The following is a 13,102-nucleotide window of genomic DNA, read 5'->3' as shown; positions in this document are numbered from 1 at the left end:
CAGGTATATTCATGTATAATCATACATGTTCATACATAGTGAACATGTATGAACATGTATGATTTAAATAGATATGTAGGTTAACTAGTTAGTAGAAGTCAGGACAGTGTTGTACCTGTCGTACCTGTCCATGTACCTGTACATGGATAGGTAAAACTGTGCCCATATTGGAGAATAAAACATGTCACAACCTAGTGAATACTAGGTTGTGTATTTGAATGCAGCGTTTCATGTACAGCCTGGTGGAGGCAGCTGGGTTTGGACTTTAGCTGATTTTTCTCAGGTAAAATTAAGTTTCTCTAGTTTATCTAAAAAGCTTAATGCCTTTTTGGTTAGCAATTCAGTTAGTTATGTAGTTTATTGCTGTTGGAAAATGCGTATGCTGACATAAAGTTTTTTGTTTGTATCGACAACCTTAGTTTTAGTTTTGCCAAATAGCAGAGCTGGGTGATACCTCTCAGTTAGTTTGGTTTTCACTTTTTGAAGTTGTGTTACAAAATATTGCATAACCCTGCACCTAGTTAAACAACATTCTGCATATGTTCTGAACCTGTAGTGCACCCTTACTGATAGTAAACATGTATGAACATGTATGATTTAAATAGATATGTAGGTTAACTAGTTAGTAGAAGTCAGGACAGTGTTGTACCTGTCGAACAAGGATATCCTCCTGAAGAAACATCGGATTGGTCTTCTCTAGCTGTATTGTGGTAACAGTCAGCAGCTCTAAGGATCTGAAACTCACCTATAATTTAGGTGGATGTCAAACACAAAAATTAAGTTTGTTACTAGATGAATCCAATTTCTCTCAGTATCCCTGACACTTTTAAATACAAGCTTTAGGGGTACATGGGGAAATGCAGACTAACCAACCACTTCATCGGGTACACCTGCTAAGCTGCTTGTTATCACAAATAGGAGTTTCATCTCTGAATTGTCTGAACATCTCAAAAACTGGTTGAAGCTGGCAGTGACTTTATGGTATGTTGATGCATTTTAAACTCATAAATATGAACTCCAACAGAGCACCAATGGAATTTGGTTGAAAATCATTCAAAAGTACTTTACCGATCCCAAATGGAATGAGTTATGTAAATGGATGCACAGCCATTGAATGAGCTGCAACTTTAAGGCGCTGTAATGTCAAGATCTCAGAGATGCTTCCAACATTTTTTGTTGAATCTAAACATGAAGAACCTAGGCATTTCAAGGTAAAGAGAGATTTGACTCATACCTGTCAAGTCAAGTCTCCCATTTTGACCAGATAACTACAGTCTTTTACCCTCATTTCTTGCTGTGCTCCCATATTTGTATTTTCTCTGACACCCTCCTACCTCCCCCACAGTACATTAAAATTATGGCAAAAACTGACAATTTGGGTTCTTGATGGGACATCTTGTTGTATAGTAGAATATCTGCCTTCTAAGAAAATATACCTTCTTAACTTTAAACTGAAGGTTAGAGTTACATATCTTGGTAAACTCTAGAGAACTGTAATTCATTCAGAATTCTTAAAAATCATCACAAAGCTGACATGTATTTGCATTGTTCATATTAATTGTATCTAGCACTAAATTACCCAGAATTACTGGAAATGTTAAAAATAATTTGGCAGGAAATCACCATCCAGGTTCCACAGTAATAGCTGAGAGTGCATGTAGAATTTATTTGTCTCATTATTTTTCACTTGTTTTGATGGAACATTAAAAACAAGGTATTGTCTATATAACTACCTGATAGCTGCCAGTCTAGTAACTGTTCTCCCTGAATTTATACTACCTCAATAAGCAGTAAACCAACTTCAGTTTTATAAGAGTAAAACAAACATGGTAACTAACAGCCTGCAGAGTCGGTAGATGAAGTCTTCCTCTGAATGTGAGCTTCAGTGCCTTGGAGGGTGACAGGCTGAGTATGCAGTGAAGCGGTATGCTCACACTGTTACTGGAGTTCTGGACAAAATGCACACAGAAGCAAGAATAAAGAATAAAAACACAGAACAAATAAAAACAATTTTATGGGTGGTTTCTCCATTTATAAGGAAATAAAAAAAAGAAATGTTTATTCTTACCAGCTGAGACAGATGAGTCAGATCCTCTGGTTTACTCAGAGCAGTAGATTTAATAAGAGGTAACATGCAGCTGGAATTAGTTCCCTTCTGAGAAAAAACAAACAAATGCCAACAGTAAAGTTTTTCAACTATAACTAAATTTGATATTCTGGACATTTTCTTCAAGGTTTAGAGATTAATGGCTTTTATTTGATAGTGAATTTTATGGAGGACCAAAACCGACACAAAAATAAATAAAAGAATAAATATATAAATAAAAGAATAAAAATAAAAGAAGAAATATATAAATAAAAGAAGAAATATATATTTTGATAAGAATTAAAAGTATAAATATATATTTTGATAAGAAATAAAAGCATAAATATATATTTAGTTTTTCCTTTTCCTTACACATGAGTTTCCGTCAAGAAAAATAGATATTTTGCTTAGTCTTTTTTTTGTTTCTCCCTTTTCTGCTTGCTGTTTTTCCCTTTGCTGTTTTTCTGCTGCATCATTATGTTAATGAGGAGAGCTGCCTTCTATGTCTACTATTGGCCAATAGAGCTTTGGAACCAACGTCACTGCGTCAGACGTTGTGGGGTGTTTAGGTGCAGTCGCTCGGTGCCATCTTTGCAGGCAACAGACCAAAACAAACTTTATCCCAGTGGTTTTATTGTGTTACCAACTGCAAAGATGGCACCGAAGTGAAGTTAGTGAAGTTAGTTTCGAGTTGGATATTGGATTTTCCAATATCCGCCAAGCAAGCAGCGTTTAGCTCAATGTTGATCCGATTTATGAATGCTAATTTCGGCCAGCCGTTCTCTAGCTCCCTCCTCAAGCACTCAGGTTCACTTTTTAATGAATTCATCATAACAGAAGGATATAAACACTGGCAGGTTTCATCTGTCTCAGTTATTGCTAAACAGCTCATAACAGTTGGATATAGAATAATTCAACAAGAAATAAATGAGTTCTCATTGAAGTAGGTTACACAAACATTTAGCTTATTAGGAATTCTGATTCAACTCCATCCATCCATTTTCTTTACATCCTTGTCCCTAGTGTGGTCGGGAGGGTTGCTGGTGCCTATCTCCAGCTAACGTTCTGGGCGAGAGGTGGGGTACACCCTGGACAGGTCGCCAGTCTGTCGCAGGGCCACACAGAGACAGAACGGACAAACAACCATGCACACACACACTCACACCTAGGGAGAATTTAAAGAAACCAATTAACCTAACAGTCATGTTTTTGGACTGTGGGAGGAAGCTGGAGTACCTGGAGAGAACCCACACATGCACAGGGAGAACATGCAAACTCCATGCAGAAAGGCCCCGGGCTGGGAATCGAACCCAGAACCTTCCTGCTGTAAGGCAGCTCTACCAACCCCTGATTCAACTCATATTATCATTTTTGAGATTTTATTGGACTTTTGTGAAATAAAAAGATCTCCACTCATTTACTGGTTATAACGTATCTGATCTAAGAGAAAAAGATTTTGGCACTGGAAGTTTTTTTTCCCATTTATAACAGAAAGGTCTTTTTACATGTGAAAAAATCTGCCACAGGGAGCAATACCTTTTTAAAATCTATATTCAGAAATTATTGACTTGAAACATTTGTCTTGCTGAAAAATTACTCTTAAGTTAGCTTTGTTTTATTGTACAAAGACTTTTTGTGTTTTAGCAGTGCAATATATATTAAATGTATAACATGAATTACCTCTTCGATGAAATAATCTGTAATGTCCACCAGCTGGTTGCCCTCCTTGGTCACAGACCAGATATCAGCTTCTAAAATGATGTCCTTTACAAAGAAGATTCCCAGATTCTGAACCTGTGAAGAGCAGAGGTGAAAGTAGTTTTAAATTCTTGGGGGTACTATGAAATTTTTGCGAAGCGATAAAAGCTGGGTAGCTCTTGAATTGCTACAAAATAAAGCTGTATTTCCCTCAGTCCACTGGCTGAGGGATGTTGACACCCCAAAATGAGACCTAAATTCTGAACATCATGGCATGGAGTACATCCCAGTTTTCCATGTCTGGCATATAACCATTCATTTTAGCTTTTAATCTGGTTCTATTGATCCTGTGTCCAGACAGAGGGATAATCAGTAGCCCAGCATCATGACATGTTTGTTCTGAAGACGCAGCTTCCACTTCTCTTCCTAACATGGCGCCTCCTCACCCTGACTCTCATACTGATAGGAGGAACCACAGAGCTCTGTTGGGTTAAAAGCACATCTTCTGAAGTTGGGATATTTTTCCTCCAACAGGTTCCAGAGGAACCATCTCAAGCCAGATGTTGGACTGGATTTTATTTGACTGTCATTTGTGAATGTTAAAGCCTCATTTTCAACAGTGGAGCTATAAAGGTTGAAAAAGGTTATTATTTTGGAGAAAATCTCATCAACATCAATATTTCAACTAAATAAGAGGCAAAAAAAGAAGTTTGATAAAGGAAAAGCCTCTCAGACTCTGAGCTCGACAGCATCAAACTATTTTTTTTTATTAGACAATTAATTTAATTTCACATAATTATCGCGGTAGAAGCCATTTGTTAAATACTTAATGAAACATATTTACCGTGTTTGATGTTTGTTGTAAATAACGCATACTCACAAATAACGAGATAATTAGTCCAAGTTTGTTGTTTATTGAACGTTCAGAAATTACAGCGGCTGTAAAGCGCCACAGCAAAGGTAAACAAAGGTAAAACAACCTGAACAGGTGATCAACTCAAAACCACTCGCACATTTTTACTCTCCGTCTCTCTCTTTGTCAATTAAGCACACCCGTTGCCATGGCAACCTCCTGCGCTCCGCAAGCCGACCAGAGATTACGTTAAAAACATAATATTCAGTCCGTTACAATATTAGGTGGGCAGGCTTGATATTTATTTTGCGATCATTAATAAGCCTGTCAGCAGTGGTTGATTAGTTAATTTTAAGCTCCTGCTCTGCTCGTTATTTTGGTAATGGAACCGAAACGCACAGAATTGCGCAACACCTTGTTGAAACAATAATCACTGAGATTATTATTGTTGTTGGGTCATTAATTTGAACACGTTTTGTTGATTTTGTTGTTGTTCTTTAATAAAGTTACGAACGTTTTAAGCCAGCCAGAGGAGGACGTGCTGGTCTCAGCCTCCTGGCGGCGTTCAGTTTGTCATCTAATGCCAAAATCGACTCAAAACCTTCCACGATCGACATATTGCACCGCTGCTCTAGTTAAGCACGAACAGTTCAGAAACAATATGAAATTGGAAAAAAGTTATTTATTAACTGATTAAGTTGTGTTTTAGATTGTTCTTGAAAAACTAATCAGTCACGGCTGATTAGTGGGTGAACTCACGGCTGCACAGTGAACCCGTTGATTTTTTACAGCAGACAGCCTCTCCCCTCTTTTGCAGGTACTGCGTACCCCCGCTAAATCTTTTAGGGGTACCCTGCCGTACCCCCTTACTTTCACCCCTGGTGAAGAGTAAATTATACAGAAAGTAAATTTATATATAAGATACAGTCCTAGTCAGAGGTTGTCATTCCACGTGTGAGCATTAATGTCATATTAAAATTGAGTAATTTATTTTAACTATTTTAGATTATACAACAAATAATTTTTTAGATATATTATTTATAAAAGTCCTTCTAGGGACAAGTGCTGTAAATTAGCTTATGCTATAAGCATCAAGACTTTACACTAAAAAACTATGAGAGCTCTTTGTTCACCTACAGGAATATTTGCTCTTTGCAGCTCATCAATCAGCAATACTTTCTTGTTTTTGAATGAGTATCTGTAACTTGCATTAAACGTGAGGTTGAAGGTAGGGAAGGCGGTGTCTGGTTCTTTTCCGGAAGAAGAGTAAAACCCAGATCTGATCTCAAAGCGGTGAGGATCGGTGTCTCTGTCAGTAGAAACAAAGGAATTCAGCTGTAACAATGTGTTATTAAAACTCCCCTTTATGGGAACACACATAACTGTAGTTTCATACGATAAAAGAGCTTTCAAATGACATTTTCAAATGTATAGTATTTGTTTTTGTTTTTTTTAAATACTGTTTAAATAAATCACCTGATAAAGTAACTTTTATGTCAGGTTCACCATTCTTTTACTTTTAAATGGCTAAATTCTATAAGACCCACCTGGTGAAGAGAAGGTCAGCTTGATATTTTAAAGGGAGGATGATGTTATTGGTGTTGTCATCTGGGTATCCATCCTCTCCCTCACTGATTAACACATGGAAACATTTCAAAACATTTGAGATGAGCCAGCCTTCAAATTGTAGTGCAAAAGTATATGTAATTAATTTCAGTTTACTGATTAAACTCATTTTATTTAAGTAGCGCCAATTCACAATACATGTCATCTCAAGGCACTTTACCAAAAAAGAAAAAAAAAAGTCAAGTCAATTCAATAATAATCCTAGTTATTAAAAAAGCCAGTCAAGTTCACTTTATCATTCAAACTGGGGAAAAGAAGTTTTCTATCTTAGGAAATTCAGTGGGTTGCATGGAGTCATTGAGCTGCACCATTTACTCTTCCTGGATGATGATGTAGCGATAGCGATATTCAGTTGAATTGTGTTGATGACTTTACACCAATCAGTCATTGGTGCAAAGAATGCATGTAGCGACAGTGGCGAGGAAAAACTCCCCTTTATGGGAAGAACCAGAAAATGGGGAAAGAAGGGGGTTAAGAGACATAATATAAAGTCAGGTAAGCAGAGCGGTTGAATATTGAGTGTAAGTTGCTTTGCTACAGGGCAGTTCTTTTATGAATATAATATACAATAATTCTGGAATTAGTAATATGACTCAGGTTTTGAGCAATTCATTCAGGACTCACACATCACTACCAGGTTAGAGCAACTGAATATATTCTTTTATCAGTGTACAGACACCATGTTACAACCTTGATCATCATCTGGCCACCCTTGAATTAAACTCTAGTTTAATTCAATGCAGCAACATTCAGCTATTTCTACATCAATCCTACTCAGTGGCGCAAAAAGTGGGTATGTAGCGCATGCAATGCATAGGGACGCAGCACCAGAGGGGGTGCCAAAACCCCGTCTGGAGGGGGCCGATTATGTTTTCCCATACACTTCAGCGAGCCTTACGCTCCTTCACCTCATGCACATAATCAGATAAATCTAGCGCGAGTTTCACACTTCACATATCCTCACCTCAGGGGGGAAGCGAGCGAGCGTTTATTTTCTACGCTGACGTTCCTTCCTTCGAAGAGGGTGGGGGCGATTTATGTTTTCGCATCCACCTGAATAATGTGCAGTTGCGCCACTGATCCTACTGTATAGTTTTTCTAGCAAAACTAGAGCACTCAATGTTTAAACTGTCATACTAATATTTAATACCTAATACAAAGGAGTTTGTATAATGGGATGTAGGCTTTCAATTTCAATATTGTATTTTTAAAATAATGCAAATTTACTTTTGATAAGTCAAACTAAGATATTGCTATAATGATAAACATCAGAAATAAGTTTCTCACCTAGTCGTTACCATGGTTACTTGTGCCGAATGAAGAAAGATGGAATGGCTGAACTCCAACTCCAGATGAAAAGTTACCTGAATTGGAGCAGAACAAAATTGTCACAACCTTGTGATGGAGACCACTGGTTCCATCCCATATTGATTATTGATATTATGTTATTTATTTACAGTGTAAATGTGTTTTGTATCAGTTCTTTATTTCTGTTACATTGTGACATTTAGTGAACATTCTTTTTGGGTAGGGAGACTGGCGATCTTTTCTGTTCAGAGAATATGGGGGAAGATGTCAGTTTGTTTCTGATTTAGATTGGTTCAATTTGAGTTAATTGTTTGAGTACTTGCCTTTCTGGGTGTGTCTCAGGAAGGTGGAGCAGAAAAGGAGACAAATGCTCCTGGAGCATACCATCTTCCATTAAGAGGGGTAATACTCTGAGGATTTATATTTAGTTATATTTACTTTTGATTGACCTTAGATTAGTTTAGTTTTAATAATTTGCATGCATGTAAATATTTGTTGTATCATTTATTGTTTGCTAGGTTTGTGTAAGTAGTGTTTGTTTCTTGTTTATCTTTTTTTTGATCACCCCTTTACCTGGTTAAGTGTTGGAACTTGCCTCAGGTATGAATGTCAGCTTTTTTGCTTCACTGTGTGAAGGGTGTTTGTGTAATGGTGACCTGGAGCTCCCAAATAAACCCACCTCAACTACACTTTGTTGCCTTACTTCCTTCCTGAATGCAGTGCCTCCACCAGTCAAAGTGACAAGTGGTGTCAGAAGTGTGGCTTTGGAGGAACAATGAGGCAATAATGACAAGAGGTGGGAAAAGAAGTAATGAAACTGAGACTCCAGAGAGTAGTGCTGCTATGAGTGGAGCTGAAGCTGCTAGTGGTGCTAGCACTGATGACAAACTAGATCAGCTGGCAAGCCTCGTCAAATCACTGATGCAGTCTCAAACTACCCGAGACCAGCAGATTGAGAAGGAATCAGCACGCCAAGAAGTAAGATGGAAGAATTTACAACAACAGTTTTGACAACTCCAGGCTCATGTGGAGGAATTGAAGGAGGAACGACAGCATGAGGGTGACTATTTGGAGGAGGATCCTCACACTTATGATGATGATGGAGATGGCCATGATGATGGACAAAGTCAGATGTCCTACCAGCTACCAGTCACACAGAGGGAGCCAAAGCTGCTTCCATTGGCTGCTGATGATGATGTTGAGCATTTCTTAACAACTTTCAAAAGAATAGCTAAGGTCTGTCATTGGCCTAAAGATGAGTGGGCAGTCCGACTGGTTCCACTACTTACTGGGAAAGCACGTAGTGCTTATGTGCTGATGGACATTGCAGATTCTCACATGTATGACAAGGTGAAAGATGCCATTCTGACCAAATATGAGATAACTGCCGACACCTATAGAAGGAGGTTTCGATCCCTGGACATTCATCAGGGTGAGACACCAAAAGAACTTTATGTTCGACTCAAAGACATGTTCTATAAGTGGGTCAAACCAGAGACTTCTACAGTGAAGAACATTTTAGAACTGATGATCATGGAGCAGTTCCCAAGGATGGTGAATCCGGACTTGGAGGTGTGGATCCAGTAACGAGCCCCAAAGTCTGCAGAGGAGGCGGCAAGTTTGGCAGAAGTCTTCTTGTCAGCAAGGACGGGGACCAGAGGAGCCCACTTTGGCTGTGAAAACTTCCCTACGGGAAGAAGTAAGTCTGATGGGGGTGAAAGGGGTGGTGCTATAGGTCAGACTAGGAGTTATTCAGCTACCAAGTCATTTTCTGTTGCTAAACCCAACCCTGCTAAGAACTACTCTTCCTCAAGACCAGATGTCAGGTGTTTTCAGTGTAACAGAATGGGTCATACACAGTATACATGTCCTGCCACTACACGGAGTAAGCCCTCCCTTCTCTGTTCAGTTCCCAGACCACCCTCCTCATCCCTTGCCCCTGAACCTGCTCACACAGTCCCTGTGTTAGTTAATGGTCAATGTGAAACAGCTTTGTTAGACACAGGAAGTTTCAAGTCTGTGGTTCTGTCTAGCTTAGTGCCAAGAGAACTGTGGAGTGATGCTAAGACAAAAATAAGTTGCATTCACGGTGATGAAATGGAGTATCCTGTAGCTGAGATTTATCTAACTATAGGAGGTCAGACATTTCTATTACCTGTAGCATTAGCTTTGAGGCTTCCTTATGCTGTCATTTTGGGCTTGGATGTCCCCACTTTGACTGATTTAGTGTCAAACACAGCAGCTGGACATTTGACTCAAACTGGTAGCCATGAGGGAACACAGTTCAGAACACTACACTCTTACAGAAAAATGTCCCCATAGTGACAGGAGCAGAACTTTCCTCTCCAATCTATTGCTTGGTCACTACTAGAACCCAGGCGGTACAGAACTCACTTGAGGAATTACCATTCTTTGATGTAGAACTAGAGGTGGGCAGTGTAAAACCATCCAAATCCAGAGCTCAAAGAAGAAAGAAGTTTTTAGGTTCAGCCAGAATGGAGGTGGAAGGAAAGATGAAACCTTGCCCGTTATTTGACTTTGATATTCCTTCAGATATTTCTGCCCATCAGAGATCAGACCCAACATTAAAACCATGGTTTGATAAGGTTACAGAAGTTGAGGGAAAGAAGCAGGGTAAAATAAATGCCTTGGAAGATGCAACTTATGTTGTGAAGAATGGTGTTCTTTATCAGGTTAAAGGTAGATCAGAAGCCATTGCTTTACCACAGCAGCTAAGGGGGAAAGTGATGGAACTCGCTCATTCAGTTCCTTGGGCTGGGCACCTTGGATTTCAGAAATCCCTCCATAGAATAGCAAGTCGGTTTGTGTGGCCAGGCATGTACACACAGGTGCAACAGTTCTGCTCTTCCTGTCACACGTGTCAGTTAACTACGAACAGAGGTGTTTCTAAAGCTCATCTCCAGCCATTACCTATCATAAAACGCCATTTGAAAGGATAGGAATGGATGTTGTAGGTCCCCTGGAGAAAAGCTCCTCTGGTAACCGTTACATTCTGGTTATCTGTGATTATGCTACAAGATACCCTGAAGCTTTTCCTTTGAGATCAGTGAAAGCTAAACAAGTAGCTTCTGTTTTCACAGGTAGGCATTCCTAAAGAGATCCTTACAGACTGTGGGACTAATTTTCTGTCAAAACTTTTGAAACAGGTCTATCAGTTGTGAGGTATAAAGGGTATAAACACCACCCCCCGTCAGATGGACTGGTTGAATGTTTTAACCAAACACTGAAGAACATGCTGCGCAAGTTTGTTTCAGAGACTGGCACAGAGTGGGACAAATGGCTGCCCTATATGCTTTTTAAATATCGAGAGGTTCCACAACCGTCAACTGGATTCTCTCCATTCGAGCTGCTGTATGGACGACAAGTGAGGGGGCCGTTGGATCTTCTTAAAGAGCAATGGGAAAGCCCAAGTCCATCGGGTGAGCATGTGGTGTCCTATGTGATAAAAATGAGAGACAGACTGGAACAAATGGCTGTATTGGCACATCAACATATGAAAACAGCTCAAACTAAACAAAAACCTGGTACGAAAAAAATGCCAGGGAGAGGAGTTTTCATCCTGGACAGAAGGTGTTGTTGTTGCTCCCCACCAGTGACAATAAGCTTCTCACTAAATGGCAGGGCCCTTATGAGGTCACACGATGTGTTGGGAAGCTTAATTATGAACTGTATATGCCAGAAAGGAAGAAGAAACATCAAACTTTCCATGTAAATCTTTTGAAACAATACCACGACTCACCACAACAGTTTGCAATGCCGTCTGCTTCTCAGTCATCTCAACAGGTTCCAATGCAGAATGAGGAGCATGCAGAAACTGTTCTACTGCAACTCTTTGTGCGTGTGGTGGACGATGAGGAGGAAGATGAGCTATTTTTTCCAGCCTGTAACTCCGTACCTGTTGCAATTTCTCTCTCTCATCTTCAGCAGGACATGAAACCCCTTTTGGATCCAGAGCTGTTTCAGGAAAAACCTGGGTTCACAAGCCTGATAAAACACAGGGTTCACCTCAGAGATGATGCTGCACCTTGCAGGAAGTTCTACAGGGTTCCAGAACGTCTCGTCCCACAACTCAAGAACGAGATACAGTTCATGTTGGAGCTGGGGATCATTGAGCCCTCTGTGAGTGAATGGTGCAGTCCAGTAGTGCTAGTACCAAAAAAGGATGGCACTTTAAGATTTTGTATTGATTTTAGATATCTTAGTAGTGTCTCTAAATTCAACCCTTATCCAATGCCTCGCATTGATGAACTGTTGGAGAGAGTTGGGAGATGCAATTTTATTACCACACTTGACCTCAGCAAAGGCTACTGGCAGCTGGCCCTAGCATCAGAAGCGAAAGAATTGACTGCTTTTAAAACACCATTTGGGGTTTTTCAGTTCAGGGTTATGCCCTTTGGCCTGCAGGGGGCACAGCGACGTTTCAGCACCTCATGGACCAGGTGCTGAGGGAGGCATCTGACTTTGCTGCAGCATACCTGGATGACGTGGTGATTTTTAGCCAGACATGGGAGAAGCATGTTCATCATCTGCAGCATGTTTTACAACTCATTAGATCTGCTGGCCTCACCATTAACCCTAATAAATGTACGTTGGCGCAGAGGCAGGTAGAATACCTGGGCTATGTGGTGGGACATGGCCAAGTTAGACCTCAAGTGGGAAAAGTAGAAGCGATTCATGCATACCCAGTTCCTACAACAAAAAGGAAGGACTGTGCCTTTGTTGGGTTAGTGGGGTGGTGTAGTAAGCTCATTCCCCATTTTGCAGACAGGGCTGCTGTTCTTATGGATTTAACAAAAGTCTCTGCACCAAATACAGTAAAGTGGACTGAGGAGTGTGACAAAGCTTTCAAGGACCTTAATTCTGCAATCTCCAGTGACTCTGTTCTCTACAGTCCAGACTTTGATAACTCGTTTATACTGCAAACTGACGCCTCTGGAGTATGCTTTGGTGCCGTGTTGCTGCAGGACATTGATGGCGAGAGGCATCCTATTGTTGTTCTCAGTAGGAAGCTTCAAGACAGAGAGACCAGGTAATCCACAGTTGAAAAAGAATGCCTCGCAGTTAAGTGGGCTGTGGAATCACTGCGGGGGATTCTGTTGGGCCTCCATTTTACCCTGGAGAGAGATCATCGGGCGCTGAAATGGTTACACCAAATGAAAGACTCTAATATGCGTATTGCAAGATGGTATCTGTCATTACAACCTTTTGATTTTACAGTGCAGTATAAGTCAGGGAAGTCTAACCTTGTGGCTGACTCTCTGGCGAGGATGTTTGAGGACTGAGTACTGTTGTCCTGGGTGATGGGGGGGAGGAAATGTGATGGAGACCAGGGGTTCCATCCCATATTGATTATTGATATTATGTTATTTATTTACAGTCTAAATGTGCTTTGTATCAGTTCTTTATTTCAGTTACCTTGTGACATTTAGTGAACATTCTTTTTGGGTCGGGAAACTGGCCATCTTTCCTGTTCAGAGAATATGGGGGAAGATGTCAGTTTGTTTCTGATT

General features: G+C 40.1%; 1 protein-coding gene across 1 annotated transcript in view; it reads right to left on the bottom strand.

The window, feature by feature from the left end:
• Positions 1-601: 601 nt before the first annotated feature.
• Positions 602-13,102, bottom strand: part of LOC103132442 (integrin alpha-11-like) — a gene marked incomplete at its 5' end in the record, with an annotated part of 28,104 nt that continues 15,603 nt past the window's right edge. Inside the window, 7 exons of the mRNA XM_007544252.2 lie at positions 602-745; positions 1,839-1,949; positions 2,069-2,155; positions 3,767-3,880; positions 5,847-5,946; positions 6,185-6,268; positions 7,551-7,627. Coding sequence (XP_007544314.2) covers positions 623-745; positions 1,839-1,949; positions 2,069-2,155; positions 3,767-3,880; positions 5,847-5,946; positions 6,185-6,268; positions 7,551-7,627 — 696 coding nt within the window. The remainder of the gene's footprint in view (positions 746-1,838; positions 1,950-2,068; positions 2,156-3,766; positions 3,881-5,846; positions 5,947-6,184; positions 6,269-7,550; positions 7,628-13,102) is intronic.

This window comes from Poecilia formosa, unplaced genomic scaffold, assembly GCF_000485575.1.
Source record: "Poecilia formosa unplaced genomic scaffold, Poecilia_formosa-5.1.2 Scaffold1056, whole genome shotgun sequence".
NCBI classification, from domain to species: Eukaryota; Metazoa; Chordata; class Actinopteri; order Cyprinodontiformes; family Poeciliidae; genus Poecilia; species Poecilia formosa.
This window is presented reverse-complemented; position numbering and strand designations above follow the sequence as displayed.